Source organism: Anticarsia gemmatalis, chromosome 15 (assembly GCF_050436995.1).
Source record: "Anticarsia gemmatalis isolate Benzon Research Colony breed Stoneville strain chromosome 15, ilAntGemm2 primary, whole genome shotgun sequence".
Lineage (NCBI taxonomy): Eukaryota > Metazoa > Arthropoda > Insecta > Lepidoptera > Erebidae > Anticarsia > Anticarsia gemmatalis.
This window is the reverse complement of record NC_134759.1, coordinates 1,805,486-1,833,330: the sequence shown is the minus strand read 5'-3', so window position 1 is coordinate 1,833,330 and position 27,845 is coordinate 1,805,486. Positions and strand designations below refer to the sequence as shown.

Here is a 27,845-nt window from a genome sequence, read left to right as displayed (position 1 = left end):
ACTTACTACATAGATCATCATAATTTTTTGTGATTATCTGACTACCTACTGCTTATAATTTAATTGCATATTCATTGTATCTCAAGGAATAAAACAGCAGTATTTATGAAATTACAAATATTTATTTACACAGTAGTAGTTTCTACATCAGTGTTAGGTTTCTTTCTTTCCTCGTCCTCGTCGGTTGAATGTTGCCGTTTCTTCTTGTCCTTAGAATGCTTGTTTTGGTTTCGTATCGCTTTCGACATCTTTTCATCTCCAACACTGTTGAGAAAAAGACTTTTAAACAGATGACATAGAATTTTAAATATTTTTCTTTATCATTATTGAATCTCTTAAACAAAAAGGTTGACTTTATAGAAAAGTTTGTTTAAGAAAAGCAATAAAGTTACTTGCAATATTTTTTTTAACTCAAGTTTTCTTGTCAAGCTTATAAATCCGGCACATGATCATGAATGACCATTTATCCCACACAATAAAGTTTGGTTTTGCTTGATCTATACTAATATTATAAAGCTGAAGAGTTTGTTTGTTTGTTTGTTTGAACGCGCTAATCTCAGGAACTACTGGTCCGATTTGAAAAATTCTTTCAGTACTAGATAGACCATTTATCGAGGAAGGCTATAGGCTATATATCATCACGCTACGACCAATAGGAGCAGACTAGCAGTAAAAAATGTAACAAAAACGGGAAAATTTGACGCATTCACTCTTATGTGACGCAAGCGAAGTTGCACGGGTCAGCTAGTAAATAAATATATCCAAACTCACTTGACAGCAGCTCTAGACCCTGGGCCCCAGAAAGGCGTGGGATTGAACTGGAAGCGAAGCTTGCCGTCCTTCCGACTGATGGGGTTGGCGTCAGGTCGCTCGCTCAGGTCCACGTGCGATTTGATCTCTTGAGTCAGTATGTGTTTAGTAACTGGGTCTGCTTCTAGTCTAAAATAGTGTTGCAATTAAATAAGAAAAACCGCCAAAATAAATAACTAGTGGAGTACCCTAGGGGAGGCTCATGAAAAGCGGACTATAAATTCAGTAGATGTAGATCACTACGAAATGTCTAGCTAACAGAAGATGGTCTTTAAAACTGAAAGGCTTTAGACACTTTATGCAAAATGTTCAGTGTTCGTGTTATCATTTTTTCGTTATTGAACAAAAACGGCTACCTTTGTTTGGTATGTTGAAAGTGAAATCTTCAAGAAATTCTTAGTATCGCCACAATCCTCTATTTGAAATAATATTTACGTAGTCTTACTTGGCAGGTTTAACTGGATGAGTTTTCTCCCAGGTCCTCACGACGTCCCACACGAACTGTGCTGGTGCTGCTGTCTTTATAGACATCTTCGACGCGTGCGAGTACGATACCTTGTAACCGGCGTTCAATATCGCTGACCTGGAAAATGTTCAAAAACGGATAATTTGAATACCCAATCAAAATATCTCAATGATTTATAAAAGAATCTGGCATCATTATTAAAAGTTATGCTTATATCAATATTTTTCGCATCACCAGAGAGTCTATTTTTAAAAACCTTTAACAGATAAAGTATGGCGAATCTGCCATAGTTAGTCAGTATATTCATAGAGTACTCTACAAAAACGATTTAAAAAGGCCTACCTAAAATCACGCCTAGGCGGAGACCAGAGAACGCCACTTGGCGCTATCCTTACAAACTTCCCTTGCTTCATCATACATCTTGCCATACAGGTTACTTAAAAGCACATACATTAACCAACAATATAAGACCCTTACCTTAAAACCAGCATAGGCATAGTCTCCAAATGGACTCTCCCAAACAGTTTATCGAGGGTGTAATACAGGGGTACTTCGTGCAGCTCCTCCCTCACCATGGCCAGTACTCCGGCGATACGCTTGGCCGTGCCGAACAGGTGCGGATTGTCTTCCACGTGAGAGAGCACGCGGGACACGAATACGTGGTCGTGGATCGGTGCTGACCAGATTGGACCACCCACCTAGGAAATGTAAATATGGATTTTTAGTACTGTGTGGTGTTTTATAGTGGTGAAGAGGTTGAAATAAGTAGGTATAATCAGGGCATCTGGCAGAGGTTTTGTGAAGTATGTGTAAGTGAGATTCTGTTTACTATGTTTTTATTGATTCCACTGTCTTTCGGAAAATGTATAAGTATGGTTATAGCTTAACAATTCTAGCTTCAATGCTGAGATTGAATAAAAGATAGCAAATCATACTAGTAAACCAAATAATAAAATCTTTATTGAATTCTCCTATGGTTTTTGCCATTACTTTTGTAAACATTAAACAAAAATAAAGAAGCTTATTAAAACGAGAATAATAGAATAAATGCTTACATGATGCCTCTGATTACAGTTCCCACAAAACTCGCCGACAGGTGGCGCTGCAGGCAAGTAGGCCTTCGTCTGTGAGGGGTTCTTCTCAGTAGGGTTGGGTTTAAACCCGCCCAACGGCTGCAGGGTCATATTATCACACCCAGTGCAGTGATATACCATTGATAACTTACTGAAAACATAATAGTAAACTTTATTGATACTATTTTACTCTTTCATTGATAACTTAACTGTACTTAAAATACAAACAAATTATAAGAATACATTCTTTTTTAACGACATAAAGACTTAGTGCTCATTCACGTTGACTCGCGGGCGCGGTGGCGGGCGCGGTCGCGAAATATCAAACATATGGCGATGTACCGAAGTGTTCACGTACAAACCGTTCGCGCGGTCTAAGTCGCGGGCGAGCTAGCGGCGTCGCGCGCGGCCCGCGTGGCGCGCTCGCGCCAATATCAAACAAGTGAAGATGTTCGTGTGCGTTCACGTCGAACTAGCGGTGGCGGGCGCGATTCACTCGCGACGTCAAGTAAGATCAACCAATTTGAGCCAGTTTGAGCCAAACGCCCGCCTGGCGGCCAACGTGAACACAAATCGCCACGTCCCCGCGCTCGCGACCGCCACCGAGTATCATTATGATTCTAGTAAGGTTTTTGAGAGCAGTGATAGCCGAGTGGTATAAGTTGACACCTCCCACGCAAGTAAGTGGTCGCAGGTTCGAACCCGAGGCAACACACCAATGACTTTTCGAAGTTATGTGTGTATTAGAAATAATTATCACATGCTCCAACGGCGAAGGAAAACATCGTGAGGAAACCTTGCATGCCTAAAATTAGTTTAATACATTTATTGAGGGCATACAAAGTCCCCAAACCGCACTTGGCCAGCGTGGTGGACTCAAGGCCTAACCCCTCCCTCATTACGGGAGGAGACACTTGCCCAGCAGTGGGACAATAATGGGTTAAATTTATTATTTATTAAGGTTTTTGATGAGCTTATAATACATAAAAAAAAATACAGAAAACTGAAAATGGCTTAAAAGAAACTCATTATTCTTACCTAGTAGTTTTTTTGCAGTGAATAGCACCAGAGTATACTTTGACAAAGACTCTTATGTAGAAATCAGCTGATATGCTTATTAGTGGCACTATATACCGACTGTAACGGTTCGCGTGCGATTCTATGCATTGTAACATTATGCGTAACGCCTGAAAACAGAAATACATTGATTGTACTGTATTGAATGTAGTCTATGCGAGAAAATCACAAATTTATATACTAATCAGGTCATTTTAAAGGACTCTCTCTCGCTTGCCCTTAAAAATTGTGACTTCTTGATTATGCAGTAGTTGTTTGTTTGCCGAAAATAGTAAAATAATAAAGATTTTCTATTGCTGGGAGAGACCTGGGATAACCAAATGTCAAACAAATGAGTAGGTAAATAAAATGGTTTGTGCAACCCATGAACTATAGTAGTATTTAAAAATCCAGATAAAAAAACTTAAGATAATGGAGAATGTTACTAGGTATGCCAAATCGCTTTAAATTTTGACACAGTATAGCCTGTGTGTATACATATAAAATAGTTTTTGTTTCAGTCAAAAATACCGAATAGTTTTGATTTTATAAGCATTCAAAGTTTCGAAAAATATCGAGTCCCGCTAACGGCCGCGTGAGTGGTTGTGACGTCATACTACACTTGCGCCGCGCGCGCCGCGTCCCACTTAGTATTAAAGTGTCCAGCCGTTGTTGTTGGTGTAATAACTAGTGCAGTATTTTTTTGTGTTTGCGTCCGCTTATTACATTTATAGTGTAGTATTAGTAAATATTATGCAATTAATAAAATAGATGAAGGATTTGAAAAAGGGCAATCGGATAATCTACCTAAAATAGATGAAAATAATGGTTGCGCATTATTTATCAACAAATAGAGATTTTGTTGCTTGCGAAATCTTTTTTATTATTATAAATGCGAAAGTTTGTGAGAATGTATGCATGTATGTATGTACTATTTATTTATTTGTACTATTTACTCCGTACGTTTGGAGTATTGGTTTAAGCGGTCACCTCGCCGCATTAACCGTAGCGCCGCGTATGGAGGTTTTGAATCCCATCCGGGACAAATCTTTGTGTGATGAGCACGAGTATTTGTTTTGGTTGTTAATTTATCTATATTGACAATTTATCTATATATATTCAGAAGTATATGAGTATGTTTATCAGTTATTTGGTTACCATGGTACAAGCTCTGCTTAGTTTGGAATCAAATTACCGTGTGTGAGTTGTCCAGCAATATTTAATATTTAATTAAATATATAATGTATGTATATAGGTATGTATGTATGGATGTTTGTTACTCTTTCACGCAAATGTGACTGAACCGATTACGATGACATTTGGTATATAGGTAGCTGAAGGCCCAGAATAACACATAGGCTACTTTTTATCCCAGAGTTCGAGAGGGATCGGGATTTACACGGGAAGGGTTTCCGAAGTCGTGGGCCTCTAGTACATTATACATATTTGTAATATCTATACTAGAATATTAGAAAGCTGAAGAGTTTGTTTGTTTGAACGCGCTAATCTCAGGAATTATTGGTCCAATTTAAAAAAACTTCACTGTTAGATAGTCCATTTATCGAGGAAGGCTATAGGCTATATATCATCACGCTACAACCAATAGGAGCAGAGTACCAATAAAAAATGTTGACCCATTCTCTCTTATGTGACGCAAGCGAAGTTGCGCGAGTCAGCTAATGTTAGATATTCACGATCACGCATATTATAAAGAAACAATTTTTAGTCGAAATAATCGCGTACTTATTGATTTTACATTTTTCCTGCCACTGTAAAATCAATAAATTCGCGATCAATCCGGTTAGAAATTGTTTCATTATAAGATAAAGTTAATTATTATTACTTATATACTTACCTACATAAAATTTAATTACATTTAGGCACAACATATGATTTCCTAGCATTTGAATCGAACATTTTTAAAAGTATTTAGGTATAATTTCAACGCACCGAGCGCGCGACCGCAAGCGGACTGTGTGAGCCAGACTGAGCGTAGTGTAGAGTGACGTCACACCGTCCCCGAGAGCAAGCATCGTGCGGTTACAACTTGTTTTACTTATAAATCGGAAACTAATTGAGATATCGAAGTAATTCTTTCACTAGTATTTTTTATTTTTAACAAAGAATAAGGAGTGCTAAAAATCAAAATTTGTTAACATTCTCCATTTCAAGACTTCTAGCTACTAACTTCAGATTTCAAGTATTTATTTCACAGAACCTACATCGCGACTTTAACATTACAGTCCTTCAAGTGCTTTATCTGTCATCAGGGCCACTTGAACAGCTATGAAACTAGCTTAACCGATACCAATCAGAGTGAATCTGATAAATCTTACCATTTCATGACAGCACTTAGTCTTCAAGCTAACAGCTCCATATTTACAATAACAAGTCTCCGGTGAGTTCCCCGCCAACACGGCCATGTCTGTAGCAGTTATAAGCAATAGGCCTCCATCTTGTATGCTCTGTACCGCTGAGTCAAGGAATACAGACGGACAGCCATATGGGTCCAAGTCTATGGCTGCAAAACGCTTGGATGGGTGCTTGTGTTTGTACATTACCATGCTGGAAACAAAAAAGAAATATGAAATTGGTTAAGTTAAACTGATGCTTAAATATAAATAAAGAATCATTTGAAATTTATAACTGAGGCTAATTTAGTATTATGCATTCCACTCAGCATTTGACTAAGTGGTCCAGTGAGTCCAACGAATATATGTAATGATTTAATTTGTTGTTGTGATCCTCAATAGTAAGTAAGAAGAAACATAAGTGAAAAGAAGTAAGGACAAAAAACCCTATTACAGTTACAAATAGATAATACTGAACTCCTACATAATTTATCAAATAAAAAATTTATGTTTCACAGTTAAATTAGTTTCACCATGACATCTCTCATTTAAGAAAATACTTTAATACAGACAATTTTTTCTCCAAAAATGTCACTAAATTATTTAAAAACATTCAAATGATTAAAGTACTTAATATTTCTCACCAAGCATCATCATGGCTAGTTTCAATCAGGTCTTCCACTTGATTATGTACAATATTAGCTTTGATAGTCTCCACCGCTTGCTCTGACAAGTCATTGGCAACTATCTTTGTTACATTTGGCACCTCTTTAGCGTAGCGGATACTCCTCAGTCCAGTGGCTGATAATGCTTCTAATATTGTTATGTCAATCTTAAACAAAAAGAGGATGAATGAATAAAACAGGCTGGTTTAAAATTTGTCTATAAAAAAATACAACAGCTGTACTAATTTCTTTTCTAAAATAATCTATGAAAGTTTTAAATGTATCGTCAGGAATCCTCAGAAAACTATGGTTATGAGATTACTACAATGAAAATATATACAGGACAATAATAGTTTTATATAAACTTTTAGCCCTTTTTGTACTTGGAAAATATTCAAGAGACTAACCTTCTCATTTTCAGTAGTTCCCTCAACATCTTCTGTTATATTTTCTCCTTTATTACTTGCTCTTTTCTCGGCTTTAGCGATTTTCTCAGCTTTATAGTCTTCGCTAAAAACTGTCAGTACTGCTATACTCAAATCTCTATTAAACTCTTGCACCGGGTTATAAAATACCTTCTCTGTTGTAAGACATATTTCAGCCTTTCCTTCTTTTATTGATTTCTGATTTGTAGATGCTTCCATCTTCATAATATTCTATAATAAGTAGTCAGTATGGTAGGGTTATGTTTACAATGAGGTTATACTTAATTACTGACTATAACTTATACTTATTTAAGACATTATGTATACGGACCTGGTTTAGAATCCTTATTACTCTACGATATTTTGATAAAAACATACAAGAGTATAAAAAACGAATAATGTTAATTCCTAAAATTAATGACGTCTGAACGTCAAATGTCAATGCTTGAATGACGTTTATTAAATTTGTCTTTTTTCGACGGCAAAATATGTTTCAGAACGGAGTGTAGTATTGATTTGATAAAATTTAATCAGTTGATAAAAAAAGTTACATATTATACACCCTGCATGTCATTTTTGAATCAGTTTTACATATAATGGTTATCTAGCTGTTTAAAGCAATAAACTACTCACGAAATAACTGAAAACTATTTTATAATGTTCGTCTAGCAATTTAAGCCATTTCTAATGTCAAAGTCAAAGTGACATTGCGATCTTGAAGAATCTGGAAAAATAACCTTCTTTTAAACCAAATATTACAGTTTAATAAATGGAACAGAGCGAATAAAACGCACAAATTAGATTGCAGTAATAAAAAATGCATACGGCAAGTACTTTATTGAGAAACGGTATCTTCAGTCCGAAGCTGAAGTCTTCTGTAATTCGCAACGCATCGAAAGTTGCATCACACAGTAAACCGGTGCCAAGGTTGAGTTATCCGGGTGCTTCTGGTGTGAGAACTGCGAGGATATGTAGTCACAGTTGTAGTTACTTTGTTCCGAGCACGCAAATTGGATTTGCGCGGTATTATTCGACAGGAAAGAAGGATGACCCACCGGAGGAAGATGCAGAGATAAAAGATGAGACGCCGCTGTTTAGCAGCCAACTGCCGGCGACCGTGGCTGTGCCAGAAGTATGGCCTCAAGTGCCAGTCATTGCCATCAACAGAAACCCAGTGTTCCCGAGGTTTATTAAACTAATAGAGGTATGGTTTAGTATTTGATGTACCTAGTTAAACCTGTATGCATAATCAGTATTTTAGCTAGTAAGTAGAAAGTAATTTCATAATGAATATTAGTCTATAAAATATTCTACTATCTATGTTATTATATTATGGTATTTAATAATGCAAAATAATCATGGTGTAATAATAGGCAATAGATGTCATTATCTTGATAAAAAAGTAATAAATATTACATGTACTTATCCTTGAAAAAATTACTACCAATGACTGTCATACATAAAATAATTTATTCATAATTTATGTTTCTTTTTATTGTTTACACAGACACATTTTCATATAAATTCTTATATTTTATACTTATTATTTTTGTCCTTTGGCAAAAAAGTATGAGATATTATGTATATATTTTTTTTTACAGATATCAAACCCAGCACTAATAGATCTAATAAGACGTAAAGTAAAACTGAATCAACCGTACATCGGTATCTTTTTACGTAAAAAGGAAGACGATACGAAATCCGATGTGGTGTCTAGTTTGGACGATTTACACCAAGTTGGTGTGTTTGCACAGATACATGAGATGCAGGACATGGATTATAAGTTGAGGCTCGTAGTGATGGCTCATCGACGGATTAAGATTACGGGACAGTTTATTGAGGATGAGATTGAGAGTGGACCCGCTGGTAAGAAGTTTTATGTTCTTTAGGGTTGCGGGATCTGTATTGTGTTATGTATTTTGTTCTTGGGTTACATGGTTCATATTTATTCATGATATGTAGTGATATGACCCACATTGTCATCCCTATACTATTTGTATCTTTGCCAACTTGTGTTGTGAAATATTCTATGCTTGTTATAAATATGTCATATTATTCATGTTATTACTAATGTTTCTTGACCCTTGTAAAGACAAGTAAGATAAGACTTTCCCAGATTTACAAATATAACCATAATTCAAATTGCCGTTTTATCATTGCATGAAGATGCAGCATAAATTGATTGATAATACTTTCAAAACAATCACTTTCTGGCGGACATTATTTCAAAATTTTGTTCTATTATGTATGTATCCATTCACTCCATCACCCCGCAAAAAACTTCATTTCTGAAATATCATCATTTCAGAAATGAAGTTGAAGTTTCCGCTATTTAACATAGAGCTTAACGTTGCCCGCGAAGAGACAGACGCGGAGCGCCGCCGGCGGAAGTACAGGAACACGAGGAAGAAGCCGGAGAAGGTTGAACCGGAAGTGAAGGCTGAGGAACCAGTCAAAGACAAGGAGAAGAAGGCTGCTCCGGACCAGATCATGATGGTGAAAGTGGAGAACATGATGCATGACAAGTTCCAGCAGACTGAAGAAGTGAAAGCTTTGACGCAAGAAGTCATTAAGACCATCAGGGATATTATTAATTTGAATCCTTTGTACAGGTATGAGAGACATTCTATAACTTAAACATATACTACACATATCAGTCGATTTTAGTTTTGATTACTCGTGTCACCGAATACCAAAATGTCTTTTATTTCCTACGAATTACGAAACATCAATAATCCATCGTAGAATAATTTTATTGCAAAGAACAAAATATGATCGGCAATGTCCAAAATAAGAGAAATATTATGTCAAGTTAAATGTCAAAAGCACGTTATATTTCATGCACAAGAATAGCATATTCTGTTCATAATCGTAGTAATATGTAGTATTTATATTATTATGTTTTATTTTGCAGGGAGTCCTTACACCACATGTTAGCGCAAGGCCAACGCGTGGTGGATAACCCGGTGTACCTGAGCGACTTGGGCGCCGCGCTCACTGGCGCCGAGCCCGCCGAACTACAAGCTGTGTTGGAGGAAATGGATGTAAGTGGAAAAAAAAAACATTGCTATGTGCCTATATCTGATAAAGAATATTGTTATTTTATAAACCAGTTTGTATTATTTTCACAAATTGGCTCATACATACGCATATTGTTCATAATCACCTAATCTTTACATTAGGGGAAGGCGAAGACTAAACAACTCCACTTGCCAGGATCTTTAAAATGTCTTTTGCAGATATAAAGGCCTATAAATGTGCATATCAACTAATTTTAGTAATATACTCTACTATTTCTACTCAATCTCTGCTCTATTAGTTGCGTTTTTGTCAATTTTTATTTATGTTATGTTTTGTGTATGGCAGATACCAAAGAGACTGATGATGTCGCTATCGCTGCTAAAGAAAGAGTACGAACTATCGAAACTGCAACAGAAGATCGGCAAAGAAGTGGAGGAGAAGGTCAAACAACAGCACAGAAAGTACATCTTACATGAACAACTTAAGGTAAGAAACATTGAAACACGAACAAAAACTAACAAATTGGTACCTAGCTATTAGAAATTTAAAATTATGTAAAGAATGAAAAGTGTGAGTTCTAACAGTCCGTAATTTCTGAAATTAAACCTTAATGTCATCAGAAATTTAATTGATACGTATACCTCATGTGCTTTGTGCGTGCATTTCAAACTTATACGCTTACTTAAAGATAGTTAAAATTATGCTCGAAGAAGTGCAGAACTCGCTTAATGAAAAGACTGTAAATGGAAGTACTTACATATTTTTACAATGTTTATTTTTCTCCCTAGGTGATCAAAAAAGAGCTGGGTCTTGAGAAAGACGACAAGGACGCGATAGGTGATAAGTTCCGAGAACGACTGGCAGACAAGACAGTACCGCAAGCTGTGCAGACTGTGATCGATGAGGAGCTCAACAAACTTAACTTTTTGGAGAGCCACAGTTCCGAGTTCAAGTGAGTATCTTACTGAATAGAATAACTATTTTGTATTTTTTTCATAAGTTAACGATTACTTGATATGGAATCTTTACTGTTAAAATGGATACGTTATTTTATAAAAATGTATTTTAGTGTACAATAAGCTTTGGTCAGTAATTTCAGTTAAAAAAATGTATGCCACTAAGCTCGGTTTCGTACCCACTCGTATTAGTTAACCGAATACGTATATACGCACGTAGGTATACGTCCACGCTGCGTATACGTACTCCTTCGTACAAGCACCAAAATAATTACTAAAATATGACCACTTTATACTGTTATATTTTTATACAAAAAATCTTATTGTTTGTATTTAATAACCTCTTTTCCCCTAGTGTTACTCGCTGCTACCTAGACTGGCTAACCTCCCTCCCCTGGGGGGTGACGTCCGAGGAGAACTTGAAGTTACAAGACGCACAAGTAATCCTAGACGAAGACCACTACGGCATGGAAGACATTAAGAAGAGAATATTGGAGTTTATAGCTGTGTCGCAGCTGAAGGGTAGTACTCAGGGCAAGATATTGTGCTTCCATGGACCGCCTGGTGTCGGCAAGACTAGTATAGGTAAGACATTTAAATTTGTTTTTGTTGTTGTAAATCTGTAAATATATATTTTTTTCCGTTACTGAGTGACTACATACACCCGAAACCTCTGAACATGGAAAGTTGTCCGCTTGTGGTATTGTTGAAGTATTATATCCATATCGACCGTGTTAGAAGCACATTTTGGCACTTCTGAATAGGGAGAATTATTATGAATATTCATGTAAGATTCAAATCATTTTTTTTTAATAATTTAAATTTAAATGTATAAATTGATTCATAAAATTTATTTTTTGTCTTTAATGAAACCAATATCAAATAAAGAAATTTTGGATTATTATACAACACGCAAATATTTTTTACATACCATTTATTTTATAACTTACATGATTACAAACAAATATCGAGCTAAACTCAAAAATAAATTGCAGCTCGTTCGATCGCGCGCGCGCTGAACCGGCAGTACTTCCGGTTCTCGGTGGGCGGCATGACGGACGTGGCGGAGATCAAGGGCCACCGCCGGACCTACGTGGGCGCCATGCCCGGCAAGCTGGTGCAGTGCCTCAAGAAGACCGCCACCGAGAACCCGCTCGTGCTCATCGACGAGGTCGATAAGATTGGCAAGTCAGTACTGAATCATTATAATAACATTCTTTAGCCCTGATACCGGATGCCTAGCCGTAGTTATAAGACGAATATTCTTAAACTTTGCTGATAATAAATTACTTATATCTTCCTAACTGATACTCTCCTTCTGTAGCCAGTTCAAGCCAGGAAACTGTGCATTATATTTTGTTCAAGTGTGTTAACACGCATTAAAAAAATGGTGCCAATCGCAAAAAATAGAGGGAAGTCTACCTCCCAGTATATATTAAAGTCCGCACGGAGAAAAATAAGGGGAGCCAGAGCGAGGACTATTACGCTTCAATCATTCGCATGGTCATAATCAGTTGACCGAGTGTCATCTGTTCTGTAGTTATTTGCTCGTACCAATATCTTTTCCTATAAAAGTACGGATAGTTAAAAAACACAATACAAACTTATATTGGACCTGGGCGCCAACAAATTCTTAAAAAAAATCTCTGTTCACAAATTCAAACCTTCTAATAATTAAACTTATTTTCTTTCAGGGGTGTCCACGGTGACCCATCGTCAGCTCTCCTAGAATTACTCGACCCGGAACAGAACGCGAACTTCCTGGACCACTACTTAGACGTGCCGGTTGACCTGTCCAAAGTGCTGTTCATATGTACTGCTAACGTTGTTGAACATATACCTGAGCCGCTGAGAGATAGGATGGAACTTATTGATATGTCTGGTAAGTGAATTTAAGTGACCGAAATGTATTACTATGTGCTAGTTATGGCGCGTTCCCACTATGTCGTAACGATTACTTTATCGTTGGACGACTGTCGTCTCTAGCTGTTCCCATTGTAACGATTGTTTGTCGTTAAAATTTTTTATCGTTTAGTGACTGTCGTATCTAGCCGTTCCCACTGTCACGATAATCTGTGCAAAAAATGTCGTAGACGACAGTAAGTCGTGTCGTTCTATATGTGAACACCTCCATTTAAATATACATATAAGCCACGACACTTAAAGCTACACGATTATTTGTCGTCGCGACATAGTGGGAACGTAATAGTTATGATGAAGTATATTTTATCTGCCTATGTGGTTCAAGACTTCAAGAGCTAATGTGTGCGGCTGCCAATCATAACATCTTGTTTTCAATTCCCAAGTAGTGAATTCGACTGTGTGATATCTTGGTTAAAATTTCTAAGTTGGAGAAAATTTTACTGGATTTTGCCATCTTCCGTTATTTTTTTTGCCATAAGCAAGCTATAGTAAAGTTGACTTATGCCAGACGAAAGACGACGAAGACAGAAAAGTAGATCTACTGAGCAATATACGTGCTCGCAACATATACACAATGCAAGTAAAGTGGAAAAGTTGCCCTAAAATCAGTATGACTCAAAAGTCTTGGGCCAATTTTTCAACCCTTATAAGTTTATGAAGAAGAATTTTTAGTTAAAACGCCCTAACCAATTCATTTTTGTGTGCAGGTTACGTAGCAGAAGAAAAACTGGCCATAGCACAACAGTACCTAGTACCTACAGCTCGTAAGAACTGTGGCTTGAACGAGGAACAGCTAGAACTTACCCCGGAGTCACTACACGCACTTATCAAATCTTATTGCAGAGAGAGCGGCGTCAGGAACTTGCAGAAACATATTGAAAAGGTATTAATTGTTGTTTATTAGTCCTGGTGATGGTGAGTTTGCCAAAATTTTCAAGAAAATACTTATAAATCAATATAATTCATTGTGCTAGTATGCTCTTGAGATGCCTCTTATGATTGCAATTAGTATTACCTACACAATGATAGTTCATTGTGTAGGTAGATGCTCCCATCATGCTTCCAATACACTTGTTATCGTGCTTACTACCTTAATATATTGATTTAATTTAATTTATGTTATGATCAAAGTGTTTTCGCTGGTGTTGGTAGCAGCTCCTTACATAATCAATGATTTATACCAGACATAATTATATTGTTAAAACCATTTGGCGATTAAAAAGAGTGGCCAGGAGTTTCTTGCCAGCTCTTCTCATTGGCCCTACCTTCCGAACTGGCGGTAAATTCACTCTTTGTATCATTGACTATCATAAGTGTCAGCATTTGACCTATATGAATAAATTATTTGATTTTGATTTTTTTATTTTATACTCGGGCCATTTTAAACGTGCAAATTAAGTCATGTCGTTTTATCGGAGTATCTCGCTCGCACTTACACATTGTGACATTCATATGATGAACTTTTGATTATGACGTAGTTCGTACATTTGTAATGGCGTGAGTATAGTTCTTATAAATAAGCTTGCAGCCACCCGCGACTTCGCGTGTACACTAGTTTTCAGCTCCATTCCTATAAGTGATAGAGTGATTTTTTAGCTTACATTTTTCCGTTGCTGTAGTAGGTATGTCCGCCTGGAAGGTTTACCCACCGGTAAACACTTTGAGTACATAGCACAAACGCTTGAGGGTATATTTCTACCTATTGCCTAAATCATTGATTACAATTAATAATGCCGTACAACACTTTAGAAGGACTATAACTTTCTCATTTTCTTGCCATTTTCTCTTGTTTAAGAGTTACATCGGTCTCGTAGTATGGGTTTACCTACCTTCTTATCGTATGGTTAGTGGTCAACCTAGTGTTAAAGTTGTTCAAGCCGCCCGAAAGGCCTTTGACATGGCTTAACGACTGTTATCTTAGTAGACAACATCCGGGACCGACTTTTTTCGTGCTCTAGAAGCACGGAGACGCCTAGCTCAAAAACCACTTTAACCTACCTTATTATTTTATTATCATAACTAGCTGACCCGCGCAACTTCACTTGCGTCATATAAGAAAGAATTGGTCAAAACTTTCCCCGTTTTTGTAACATGTTTTATTGGTACTCTGCTCCTGTTGGTCTTAGTGTGATGATATATCTATACTAATATTATTTATTTATTTATTTATTTATTTATTTATTTATTTATTCATCCTTACAACTATTTTTACAGGTTTACCCCAATACAATAGTGTAGGTACATTATAATAATTATCTAATATCTATTTAGGTAATAATATTATATATAAATACTAGTCAATAATCTATACCATATCACAAACTATACAATATGTGGCCTTTGTGAACTCATTCACAGAACAAGCAAACAAGTCAATTCTGTTGGACAGAGTATTGAGCGTGCGCAGCGCACGCGTTAGTGGCGCTCGCTGCAGTAAGTTAGTGCGCGCGCGCGGCACCGACAGCAGCGGCGGTCGACGCCTTCGTTCCACAAACCCGTCTGGGACACACAGTTGTAAAACTTCTAGTAGTCCTGGGTTATGTATTTGACCACGCAGAACTTTAAACATATATGTGGCAAGAGCCACTTCTCTCCTTACCTCCAGATTGTAGTAACCTACCATGCCTAACACAAACAGGGTGGGGTACAATAATGGGTATCCCGGATACACTCCATATTGTTTAAGATATAAAAATCTTACAAATTTGTTCTGAATACGCTCTAACATAAACCTATATTTTGTTTCACAAGGCGACCAAATCACTGCATTATGCTCCAAGTGGCTTTTCACAATTGCTTCGTACAGAGACTTTACAGCTGTAATGTTTGTAAATCGATTTGCTTGACGTAATATCAGACCCAAGTTTCGGTACGCCTTTTTACAAACATTTATGATATGTTGAGTAAATTTCATATCAGCTGTAAAATGCACTCCTAAGTCTCTTACCTCTGTGACCCGTTTTAGCGGCGTTCCGTTCATCTGATATTGGTGATGGCTCGGGGCACGCGCCTTACTATACGATACGACAGAACACTTATCACCATTGAAGTATAACTTGTTGTCTATGCTCCAGTCTACCACCCTATCTATATCATGCTGCAACTTAATGTGATCGTCACTGTGCTTAATATCAAGAACCAATTTTAAGTCATCGGCGAAAAGCAAGGGAGTAGAGCAAGATAACATTTTAGGTAAGTCATTAATGGTTATAATAAAAAGCAAAGGTCCCAAGTTGCTGCCCTGACTCACTCCAGACCTCGTGAAATATGGTTCAGAAAAGTGCCCGTTACAATCAACGTACTGACGCCTGTCTCTTAAATAGCTGGTAAAGAAGGTAAGTGTGTGCGGTGTGCAGCCCACGTTAGCTAATTTGCACAACAGAACGTCATTATCGACAACATCAAAAGCCCTCCGGGAATCAAAATAGGCTACATCGACCTGTAGTCCAGCATCTATGGTAGGTACAAGATGTGTCATTAAATTTAATAAGTTGCCAGTTGTACTACACCCAGGTCGAAAACCGTGTTGCGCGTCTGACAGCTGCGCACTAATTTGGGGATACATGCAACTGTGAAGCGCAGTTTCAAATACTTTTGCTGGAGTTGACAATATCGCTACAGGTCTATAGTTGCTGGGTTCCGTGCCCCCACTTCCTTTCGGCACAGGTACCACGCGTGTTACCTTCCATCTTTCTGGAAACGTAGCAGAATCTAAACACACATTGAAAATATGCATCAATGGCTCTGTAAGTACTGCCCTACAATCACTAAAAATGAACGCTGGAATACCGTCAGGACCAGCTGAGCGCTTGGCCGGTAGACGAGTAAGCGCGCGCTGTACGTCTTCCAGTCGCAATCTTGCAAACTGCACCCAAGCTCCTGGCGCCTCCGCCGCACTCGCACTAGCTGCTCCCACGTCCAGCTCCGGCGGTTCCTGGCTATACACGGATTCAAAGAACCGCGCGAACTCATTGGCACATTCATTATCAGATAACACTCGTCCATCTTTTATTAACCTTCGATTGCTAATTTTACCCTTTTTAGATCTTATGAAGTCCCAAAAAGCTCGCGGATCCATTGCTAGATTTTTCTGTACCCGATCACAATAGTTATCGTGGGCTAATTTAATATTAGATTTAATTCTCGCTCTGCAGTGAGAAAATGCTTCATAATCACTAACTGATTTGCTAGATTTATATTTCTTGTGTAAAAAATGTTTCAGCTTAATGTCCTTAATAATATCCGCCGTGTACCAAACCGGATAAACGTATCTTGTGCTATTCTCCGAACGTGTTATTTTAGTCGGAACACAAAATGCAAAAATTTCATAAATTTTATCATAAAAAAAATCTAACACTAAATCCGGGTTATTTAAATCGTACATATCACTCCAGTCTATTTGACCTAATAAAATATACAAATAATAAAGATCTGCTTTGTTAAAGTTCCATTGCCTATGAAATACTTGGTTATGAGTGAGCGGCGCGGCCGTCTCGCTGGCGGGGGTCGGGGGCGGCGGCGGCGGCGCGCGCTCGCCGAGCTCGAGGCGCGCGACCAGCGGTGGATGGTAGGGGTCGACGGGCTGCAGGGCCTCGTCCGCCGGCCGCACCGACGCAGCGCCGCACGCGCTCAACACTAGGTCCAATTGCCTACCGTTACAATTAGGAACCTCATTGCACTGAACGAATTCACAGAAGGCCACAAAGTACTCATAATAATTAACAATACTGTTACAACATGAAAATAAATTAAAATCTCCTAGTACAATCAAATTATTCTGATATCTTACACTTATATTCTCTAAAATACTAAACATTAACATATACTCATTCTCATCAGTCCGTGGCGGAATATATACAACACAACAGGTAAATAAAAACCGATTACGCTTATACACAGAAGCACAAATGATTTCGAAACTATAGTTGTCAATCGCAATGTTATCGGGTAAAGTCACTTGTCGCAGCTCGAACGGCGGTGTGGCCACTAAAAGTACGCCTCCGTGTTTGCGGCCGTCCGCTCGATCACAGCGTAAAGTATGAAACCCTGTGGGTATTATTTCCGAGTTTTGAATTGAATCATTTAATCCCGTTTCGGTGAATGAGAATAAATCGGATCCCGAAGATTCAAGCAGGGAAAAAAATTGTGTAGTCTTCGTCCTTAGGCCTCTAACGTTTTGATATAGAATGTTAACTTCACTACTTGGTTTCGGGTTGATCTGTCCTGGTTGAGCGACGAAACCAAATCCACTCACTGAATTCTACGTTTAACGGCCATATCTCTGGATCACACAGCTTCTCGAAGTTACTTTCCGTTATGCCAATTTTAAACGAAGCGTAGTTACGATCCTTTTTAGGTTTTAATTTTTCAATTGTGAAATCAGCACCATTTCCAAGTATATTATCAACAAATTCTTTAAGATTCTCCTCCGTCGTACTTTTATCCAATCTCCACACGTGAAGAAACTTTTTCCGTTCGACTGCCTTTAAGGATGAAACTACCGTGTTACCCCCTCTTTTAATTGGGTTGATCTTTTTGCGGTATTTAACTTCAACCCATTCATTGGTACTTTCGCCCGTGATTTGCATATCCGCTGATTTCCTAGCCACCGCTGCGTAGGTATAGGTAGCTTCCCGTCGCGATGGCGTTGGCGCGCGCGGTTCGAAGGATGTTACTTCTGGCGCGTTGTCGTCGGTTCGGTCGCAGACTGTAGTTGTCTTGGTTTTTACGGAAGCTGGCTTAATAATTCCTGACTGTCTCATACCCAACTCTTTTTCTTTGTTTACTCGCTCTTCGTTCTTATCCAGTTTAATGACCTCAATCAGCTGCTCGTAAGAGCTACATCTCTCATTTGCTTCTTTAAGCTCTTGCCTTAGCTTACTATTTTCTAGTGCTAATACAGCGACTGAAGCCTTGACTTCCTCTATAATTCTTGTTTCAAGCAAACTCATTTTCTCCAAGATGATGTTATTGACTTTATCCATAACACCCGCGAGATTGTCCATCACCTCCTTTGCATACGTCTCAGTCATCACCGGGGAACCTTTTCCATCGGAAGATTTAGATGATATAATACCGCCAATATTTCGGACTGGCGTTTCACCGGTTATTCTAGGACGTTGCGTTACATTCGAACACGAACTGCATCTAAAACTGCGTTTTAGTTGCGTCTGCCCTTCTCTAAACGCTGCGGTAGTAATATTCGCACATTTATAATGGTACGCTGCTTTACAGCCATTACATTTAATCACCTCCGTTACCTCAATTTTCTTGTTACAAACGAAACAGTTCATTTTGGGCAAGTCCAATATCTATGACGACATCGAGATGCACGTGCGAGCGAGACAGAGCTAGCAAATGTCACCGAGAGCGAAAGAGCGCACCGCGCGGTTCACTATTTCGCGCCACCCGCGGTTTGTTATTGTCACTGCACTCACGTAATTAAGTTTTAATATCTTAAATATCCAGAATTAACACTGTACTCCATGTCCTGCACACTTATTAACGTCCAAGGTCCACTTTGTAAACATTTTAATGTCTGTAATATCCGAAAACACCGATTTATAAAAATAAATCCGCGAGAGCTATCCTTATCGCGCGCAAACCAGTGTTATAAAGCGGAAGAGTTCGTTTGTTTGTTTGATTGTTTGTTTGTTTTTTTGTTTGTTTGAACGCGCTAATCTCAGGAACTACTGATCCGATTTGAAAAATTCTTTCAGTTTTAGATAGCCCATTTATCGAGGAAGGTTATAGGCTATATATCATCACGCTACTACCAATAGGAGCAGAGTGCCAGTAAAAAATGTTTCGAAAACGGGGAATATTTTGACCCATTCTCTCTTATGTGACGCAAGCGAAGTTGCGCGGGTCAGCTAGTAGCCTATATATAGCCTTCCTCGATAAATGGACCATTAACACTGAAAGAATTTTTCAAATCCGACCAGTAGTTCCTGAGATTAGCGCGTTCAAACAAACAAAATCTTCAACTTTATAATATTAGTATAGATTTACTAAAACCTCGTATTGTTTCCAGATCGCACGTAAAGTGGCGTACAAGATAGTGAAGCAGGAGACGGAGCGTCTGACGGTGACGGACGACAACCTGTCGGCGCTGGTCGGCAAGCCCACCTTCAAGCACGACCGCATGTATGATATAACCCCGCCCGGGGTCGTCATGGGACTCGCCTGGACTGCCATGGGTACCATAATTATACCTTATCAATATTACCTGAATTTAGACTGTATTACACGCTTTCCAAAACCCGTACTCTTCTCCGTATATTAGATTTTCAGATTTAATTTTTTAATCATATCTTTGCGTGGCGCAGGACAGACAGGTTTGGAAGGAAAGAGGGCAGCCCCTTTGCCCAGCAGTGGGACCCATTAAGGGCTATTCAAAAAAAAAATATTTTCTATTGACATTTGAATCCGCAACCTCTGCCCAGGAAAGATTTAATGACTATATTTCTCTCCACCAGGTGGCAGCACCCTATTCATCGAGACAGCTATCCGCAACACTTCGGACGAGAAGTCCGGCGGCTCGCTGGAGCTGACGGGCCACCTCGGTGACGTCATGAAGGAGTCCGCCAAGATCGCGCTCACCGTCGCCAGGAACTACCTCTCCACCTACTATCCTGATAACAAGTTCTTGAATACTAGGTAAGTTGATGGTGAATGTGTGATGTGTGTGCTTGGTTAGAGATGGTCAGGAACAAAATTGGTTATTTATTTGTTGTACTAGAATGGTAGGCAGTAGTGAGTAGTTTACCAAATATTGAACAACAATCTGGTTTTAAGAATGTAGATATACAAATTTCAAAGCAAGTGTTTGCTTGAAGTTCTGTAAAAAATAAACAGTTATCTAAAAAACTATAAAACAAGCAAATAGTTTGCTGCAAATTATATGCCAAGCGAACCAAAAATGATTTTATACAAAACAACACTAAACCAACTTTCTATACCTAGCAAACAATGGAGAATGTTACTAGGTATGCCAAATCGCTTGAAATTTTGACTCAGTAAAGCCTGTACATGTACATGAAAACTAGTTTTTGTTTTAGTCAAAAATACCAAGTAGTTTTGATTTTACAAGCATTCAAAGTTTCAAAAAATATCGAGTCCCGCTAACAGCGTGACGTCATAGTACACCATGCCGCGCAGGCCGCGTCCCGCTTAATATCAAGTCTCCAGCCGTAGATGTAATAGCTTATGCAGTATTTTGTTGTGTTTTCGTCTGCTTATTACATTTAAAGTGTAATAATAGTAAATATTATTAAAAAAGACTATGTGAGCCAGACTTAGCGTGGTGTACAATGACGTCACACCGACTCGCGCGGTTACAACTTATTTTACTTATAAATCGGAAACTAATTGACGTATCAAAGTAATTCTTTCACTAGTATTTTTTAATTTTAACAGAGAATATGGAGAGCTAATAATCCAAATTTGTTAACATTCTCCATTAGCCGCAATCATAACCTCCACTGTTTCCCAGTCACATCCACCTGCACGTGCCAGAGGGAGCGACGCCCAAGGACGGTCCGTCGGCGGGCGCCACCATCGCGACCGCGCTGACGTCGCTGGCGCTGGCCCGGCGCGCGCGCCACGACCTGGCCATGACCGGGGAGATCTCGCTCACCGGGAGAGTGCTGCCCGTGGGCGGGATCAAGGAGAAGATTATTGCTGTATGTATATTTATATTTAGTCATTTGTCTAACTGTCCCATTGTTGGGCAAAGGTCTCCCCCAAACTCCTCCACCGGTCTCTATCCTCTGCCATCTCTTGCCACCCTTCCAGATATAACTATTTGCACAGGACGAAACGTATTATATTCTCAAGCCATATAAATTTCCCTAATAGTTAAAATAAAATCTAATTAAATCTTAATCGGAAGTGATTTCTTTCAATCGGCATTTTACTGCACGCTGCGGGGATCATGGCATAAAACATGCTTAAATCTTTAAATGGTCTATTGTATGCTTAAAATTGCCTGTTGTATGTATGTAAATAATCTTGCGACAAGTAATTTGAAGTAAAAAGTTTTTTTAAATGAAAGTAAGAAAATCTCTTTTTTTGGTTTGATTGCGATCTTGACTTTATTCTGAATTCAACCAATAACACACTAATAAAAGTGCTCAAACAATGAATTAATGATGAGGGTGGGTTTAGGCCTAATATAAATCTTGTTAGATACAATCCATTCTCTTTCACAGGCCAAACGCGTGGGTGTAAACTGCGTGATACTACCAGAAGAGAACCGGCGCGACTTCGACGACTTACCCGACTTTATAAAGGAGAACATGGACATACACTTCGTGACCACGTTCGACGACGTGTTCAAAGTGGCGCTCGAACAACAACAGGTTTAATAACGCTACTAGTATTAAGTATTTAGGTGTAGATTTTCTTAGCAAGTTGGGAAGTGAGGACCTGTAATAAGCGATTTTGATAACCTATTGTTGGTAAACGATGAATGAAGCTTGACTAGATGTCCCGTCTGTTCTGTCTGAAGAGATTTATGTATAGTAAGTTAACTCTTCCTGAAAATAAGTACTTGAAATCTACGTTATAAATGATGTCTAACTTGTATTACAAATTTTACTTCGATTTAAATATACAGTTTGGATGGTGCTTAATGAAAATTGTCGTCGCAGAATTGAAGGATGTATTGAAAGAGTATAGAAATAATAGTGTTTTAACTATTTGCTATTATATTCTACATTGCGTGTTTTAAGAGATGAAAAAGTGACTTGTAATAAATCAAAGATATAATCAGTATTTATAGTAATGGGCGACATAAATAAGCTTGTTGAATGTTAAAAAGTTTTAGATGTCTGTATTTTGTGAGGTGTGAAATGTCAATATGTCTTGTTATAGGTCCTCGCTTCGCTCCTGTAGTATATAGTTTGTAGATAGTAGACGAATAAAGTGGCGGCTTTAATACTAAAGTTCTATGGTGAAATGCTTCCAATTTAATATCGAATAATACAGGCGGAATATATCGTTATATTATGTATAATTTTATTTAAAAGACAAGATAGGTATACCTAACTATTGGAAACGTGCGAGAAAGCAAGGCGATACGCGGGAAATTTACCACTAATTAGAATACTTCTAGCGTTTCTAAGAGCCCTGCCTCACTAGGACGCCATGGCGGCGTCGCTGCCTACGTATCCAAGCAGTTAAAATTGACATGTCACGTTGTCACGTGAATTAGGTGACATACATTTCAATATTAACTGCTTGGATACGTAGCCAGCGACGCCGCCATGGCGTCCTAGTGAGGCAGGGCTCTAAGCTCAGCTTATGTGGCCAGTGTGGGTGGAATATTTTCTTCGCGTGCTGCCGTTCTAGTGACCAACAATATTATATATTCGCTTAGCCTTTTGTTCCAAACTATGTTGGAGTCGGCTTCCAGTCTCACCGGATGCAGCTGGATACCAGTGTTTTACATGGAGCGACTGCCTATCTGACCTCCACAACCCAGTTACTTGGGTATTAACACGATACCCTTCGGTAAGACTGGTTGTCAGACTTTCAAGCTTCTGACTACTGTTAACGACTGTCAAAGATCTTCGAAAATGACAGCCGGGACCCACAATTTAACGTGCCTTCCGAAACACGGAGGAACTCGATATGTATAAGATGGTCACCCATCCACGGAACAACCTCGGCAAGCGTAGCTTAATCTAAGAGATCGATCCGTGCGGCTGTTGTAAACTAAGCCACGAGCTCCTATACGACCAACAATATTATTAAAAGAATTTTTGGATTGTATCAGTAATGTCTAAAACGATTACTTATCAAAGTACATATCACTGAATTCCCTGCATTATTTTAGTCCATATTTCTATATTTCCTCTGCATAGTAAAGGCTATTTTTGCTTTTCACCAGTTCCTTACCAGTCCAATTTGTTCTAAGACTTTGCATTTGTTTATTGTAAGAGAGTATAGTGTTCATTATTAAGTAGTTTGTGTGTATACAGTTGAATGAAATAAAAGTTATTACGAATTTTATCATAACCTTATAGTCCGTAAGCCAGGCGCTAATTTTCGTCAGTCATTTCCTCTCAGTCCATAATTCGTAATATGCCTCAGAGAGTCGCATTATGACGCGTTGTAAACGTCAGCTGCGGCTCCGAGGGTGGGTTGAGCAGTGGCAGCCGCCCAAACACGTAAAAAAAAAAAAAATTTTTAGTCATTTCCTCCCGATTAAAAACTTGATCAAATTAAAGTTAAACCAATATTTCGAAGAAATAAAATCGTCAGCTGGTTATACAGTGGTGGATTATACGTCAGCTGGTCACGCAAAGATGTAAAAAAAAAAAAAGTTTAGTGATTTCCTCTCAAACGAAAATTTATCAGATGATAGTTTATGTATTGTTTTTAATAAATAAATTAGTCAGCTGGCTGTATGTAGGTGGAATGTTCGTCAGCTGATGACCTTAAGGTGTAACGTAGGAGCAAGGTAAATGTATCAGCTGACGTGTTTTCCCCCAACATACTGCCAGCTGATTGTTTTAATTACTTACAGGATCATGTCAACAATTAGTACAACTATTTTTTTTCGGGAGGAAATGACGTACTTAAAGTTATTCAACATTATAGTCCGTAAGCCAGGCGCTAATTTGCGTCAGTTATTTCCTCTCAGTCGATAATTCGTAAAATGCCAGAGAGTCGCATTATGACGCGTTGTAAACGTCAGCTGCGGCTCCGAGTGTGGATTGAGCAGTGGCAGCCGCCCACGCACGTAATAAAAAAAAATATTTTTAGTCATTTCTTCCCGATTAAAAACTTGATCAAATTAAAGTTAAACCAATATTTCGAAGAAATAAAATCGTCAGCTGGTTATACAGTGGTGGATTATACGTCAGCTGGTCACGCAAAGGTGAAAAAAAAAAGTTTAGTGATTTCCTCTCAAAAGAAAATTTATCAGATGATAGTTTATGTATTGTTTTTAATAAATAAATAAGTCAGCTGGCTGTATGTAGGTGGAATGTTTGTCAGCTGATGACCTTAAGGTGTAACGTAGGAGCAAAGTAAATGTATCAGCTGACGTGTTTTCCCCCAACATACTGCCAGCTGATTGTTTTTATTACTTACAGGATCATGTCAACAATTAGTACAATTATTTTTTTCGGGAGGAAATGACGTACATAAAGTTATTCAACATTATATTTAATGTGCAAACTAAAATGTAAGATTTTCTGGCAATGTTTCGATTAAATATTTCTTTTTATGGGAACTACGATTTTTAAGAATAAAAATAAATAAATAGTTTGCTGAGATAATCGATTAATTTATAATTTTTCAATATTTAAATTAATAATACTTAAGATTTAATACAAAAAGTTATTTAATTATGTTTGGTAATTTAATCATTTTCATTTTCGCATCTGCTCATCTCACTTTCCTCTCTTTTATTTACTAGCACGTATAATACTTCCAAACCCAGAACTATACCTAGCCTTGGGTGAGGATAGATATGCCCGAACTGGTACAACTAGAATAATAAACGAGTAACCACCGTAAGGGGCGATGGAGGGATATTTGGGGACAGACAATAAATCTAAAAGACACGAGAGAAGTATGGCCACATTGTGGGATATTTTTACCTAACTTTTTGACACACTCTCATCTGAGTACACTAAAAACGGCAAAGTGGATGGAAAAATATCCCACGATCTGGCCACACAGCATGCGAGTAACATGGGCTAAAGCGAGAACGAAAAATATGAATTACCGAAATAAAATTTGAGGATTTATCCATAACTTCACATATAACATACAGTTCAACACATTTGTTTTTTTTTAAAGTCCTTCGTGAGTGGCTGTATTATTTTATGATCTGACGATCTTAGAATATTTTTTTTGTTAATGCTTATTTGTTTGATTGTGTTATTTACTTAAAGTTTCCGTTTACGCCATGAGTAAGACTAAGATAAGTATCACTTACTTACGTGAGAGAGAAAATAAAAACAATATCAGATACAATATACTATACTCGTCTAAACGCAGCTTAATAACTTAATATTCAATCGAAATATTGCCAGAAAATCTTACATTTTAGTTTGCACATTAAATATAATGTTGAATAACTTTATGTACGTCATTTCCTCCCGAAAAAATAGTTGTACTAATTGTTGACATGATCCTGTAAGTAATAAAAACAATCAGCTGGCAGTATGTTGGGGGAAAACACGTCAGCTGATACATTTACTTTGCTCCTACGTTACACCTTAAGGTCAACAGCTGACAAACATTCCACCTACATACAGCCAGCTGACTTATTTATTTATTAAAAACAATACATAAACTATCATCTGATAAATTTTCTTTTGAGAGGAAATCACAAAACTTTTTTTTTTCACCTTTGCGTGACCAGCTGACGTATAATCCACCACTGTATAACCAGCTGACGATTTTATTTCTTCGAAATATTGGTTTAACTTTAATTTGATCAAGTTTTTAATCGGGAAGAAATGACTAAAAATATTTTTTTTTATTACGTGCGTGGGCGGCTGCCACTGCTCAATCCACACTCGGAGCCGCAGCTGACGTTTACAACGCGTCATAATGCGACTCTCTGGCATTTTACGAATTATCGACTGAGAGGAAATAACTGACGAAAATTAGCGCCTGGCTTACGGACTATAATGTTGAATAACTTTAAGTACGTCATTTCCTCCCGAAAAAAAATAGTTGTACTAATTGTTGACATGATCCTGTAAGTAATTAAAACAATCAGCTGGCAGTATGTTGGGGGAAAACACGTCAGCTGATACATTTACTTTGCTCCTACGTTACACCTTAAGGTCATCAGCTGACGAACATTCCACCTACATACAGCCAGCTGACTAATTTATTTATTAAAAACAATACATAAACTATCGTCTGATAAATTTTCGTTTGAGAGGAAATCACTAAACTTTTTTTTTTTTTTACATCTTTGCGTGACCAGCTGACGTATAATCCACCACTGTATAACCAGCTGACGATTTTATTTCTTCGAAATATTGGTTTAACTTTAATTTGATCAAGTTTTTAATCGGGAGGAAATGACTAAAAATTTTTTTTTTTTTACGTGTTTGTGCGGCTGCCACTGCTCAACCCACCCTCGGAGCCGCAGCTGACGTTTACAACGCGTCATAATGCGACTCTCTGAGGCATATTACGAATTATCGACTGAGAGGAAATTGGTCGTGAAAATCTGTCACTGGCTTACGGTCTATTATGAAAATTTTATGAAAATGGTTGTGATGAAATTCGTAAATCGTATTTTGTATCAAAGTAATGTTGTTGAGAGTATTTGTAAAAGTATGTTGTTGAATCACAATAAATATTTTCTTTTTTTTAGTATGTAGTTTTATATTTTTACCTTTCTTTGCCTGGTAGTGCACCCTATACCTGTTTCACGTTCTCTGGATAAAATATTATAAATGACTTGACGAAACATTACGGAAAAGCGTGTCAATATTACGTACTTACGTATCTTTTCTTTCGACTGTAAGTCCATCAGGTGTTGTTGAGATTTGTGAAACGGGTCAAAGTATCACAACTATAATGTATAAAAAATCAAAAATACCGATTTTTCCGTCGTAACTTTATTAAATGAATAATTTATTACTGTGATAGTCTGATGATAGTTTCATAGCGTTGTGTATAAAACACAAGGCTATGAAATGTATAAAATTATTCTCTGAATAAAGTTATCACACGACTGAAGAGACGGCCCACAATATAATTTTCTTTGCTTATTTTATGCTTTTTATTCTTTCTTAGCTAGAAGACCGCCGTGAACAGATATAAACTATCAATTTTCCCGCCAATAGATCGATTTGGGTGGCATCACTCGCGCTGCAGCCATTTAGAAGAGGACTCAAGGAGACACCATTGTTTTTGTTTAAATAAGTTTATTTTCAATAAACAATATAATACAATAATCGTTTTATTTAGTAGCTAAAATACTGCCACTGTTGTAGATAAATTACTTTGGAAATAGATTAACTTAACTAATTATTGGCGGCAAGTGTTGTAGACCACTGCCTTATTGTAACAGTAAAATAGGCTTTGTCGTAAAACATAATTTAACTTAATAAT

General features: G+C 37.8%; 2 protein-coding genes across 7 annotated transcripts; one reads left to right on the top strand and one right to left on the bottom strand.

Moving 5' to 3' along the window:
- Nucleotides 1–108: 108 nt before the first annotated feature.
- Trm1 (tRNA methyltransferase 1) lies at nt 109–7,288 on the bottom strand. 2 transcript variants are annotated; one of them, XM_076123610.1, is made up of 10 exons: nt 7,178–7,288; nt 6,829–7,077; nt 6,401–6,588; nt 5,742–5,970; nt 3,388–3,536; nt 2,332–2,500; nt 1,754–1,974; nt 1,256–1,393; nt 772–939; nt 109–264 (listed from the first exon to the last, which is right to left on the bottom strand). In XM_076123610.1, exons 1-10 carry the CDS (start codon nt 7,220–7,222, stop codon nt 126–128), a joined length of 1,695 nt encoding a protein of 564 aa, XP_075979725.1. In that variant the 5' UTR covers nt 7,223–7,288; the 3' UTR covers nt 109–125. The 2 variants fall into 2 exon arrangements, with proteins under 2 accessions (XP_075979725.1, XP_075979726.1); XM_076123611.1 differs by having other exon boundaries at nt 6,829–7,272.
- Nucleotides 7,289–7,547: 259 nt separating this feature from the next.
- Lon (lon protease homolog, mitochondrial) lies at nt 7,548–27,684 on the top strand. 5 transcript variants are annotated; one of them, XM_076123166.1, is made up of 15 exons: nt 7,548–8,050; nt 8,448–8,712; nt 9,209–9,458; nt 9,761–9,890; nt 10,213–10,353; nt 10,656–10,819; nt 11,179–11,408; nt 11,819–12,011; nt 12,518–12,705; nt 13,454–13,629; nt 19,780–19,945; nt 20,225–20,405; nt 21,241–21,430; nt 21,959–22,108; nt 27,578–27,684. In XM_076123166.1, exons 1-15 carry the CDS (start codon nt 7,664–7,666, stop codon nt 27,614–27,616), a joined length of 2,850 nt encoding a protein of 949 aa, XP_075979281.1. In that variant the 5' UTR covers nt 7,548–7,663; the 3' UTR covers nt 27,617–27,684. The 5 variants fall into 5 exon arrangements, with proteins under 5 accessions (XP_075979281.1, XP_075979280.1, XP_075979277.1 ...); XM_076123165.1 differs by having other exon boundaries at nt 9,188–9,458; XM_076123162.1 differs by having other exon boundaries at nt 9,155–9,458.
- Nucleotides 27,685–27,845: the final 161 nt, after the last annotated feature.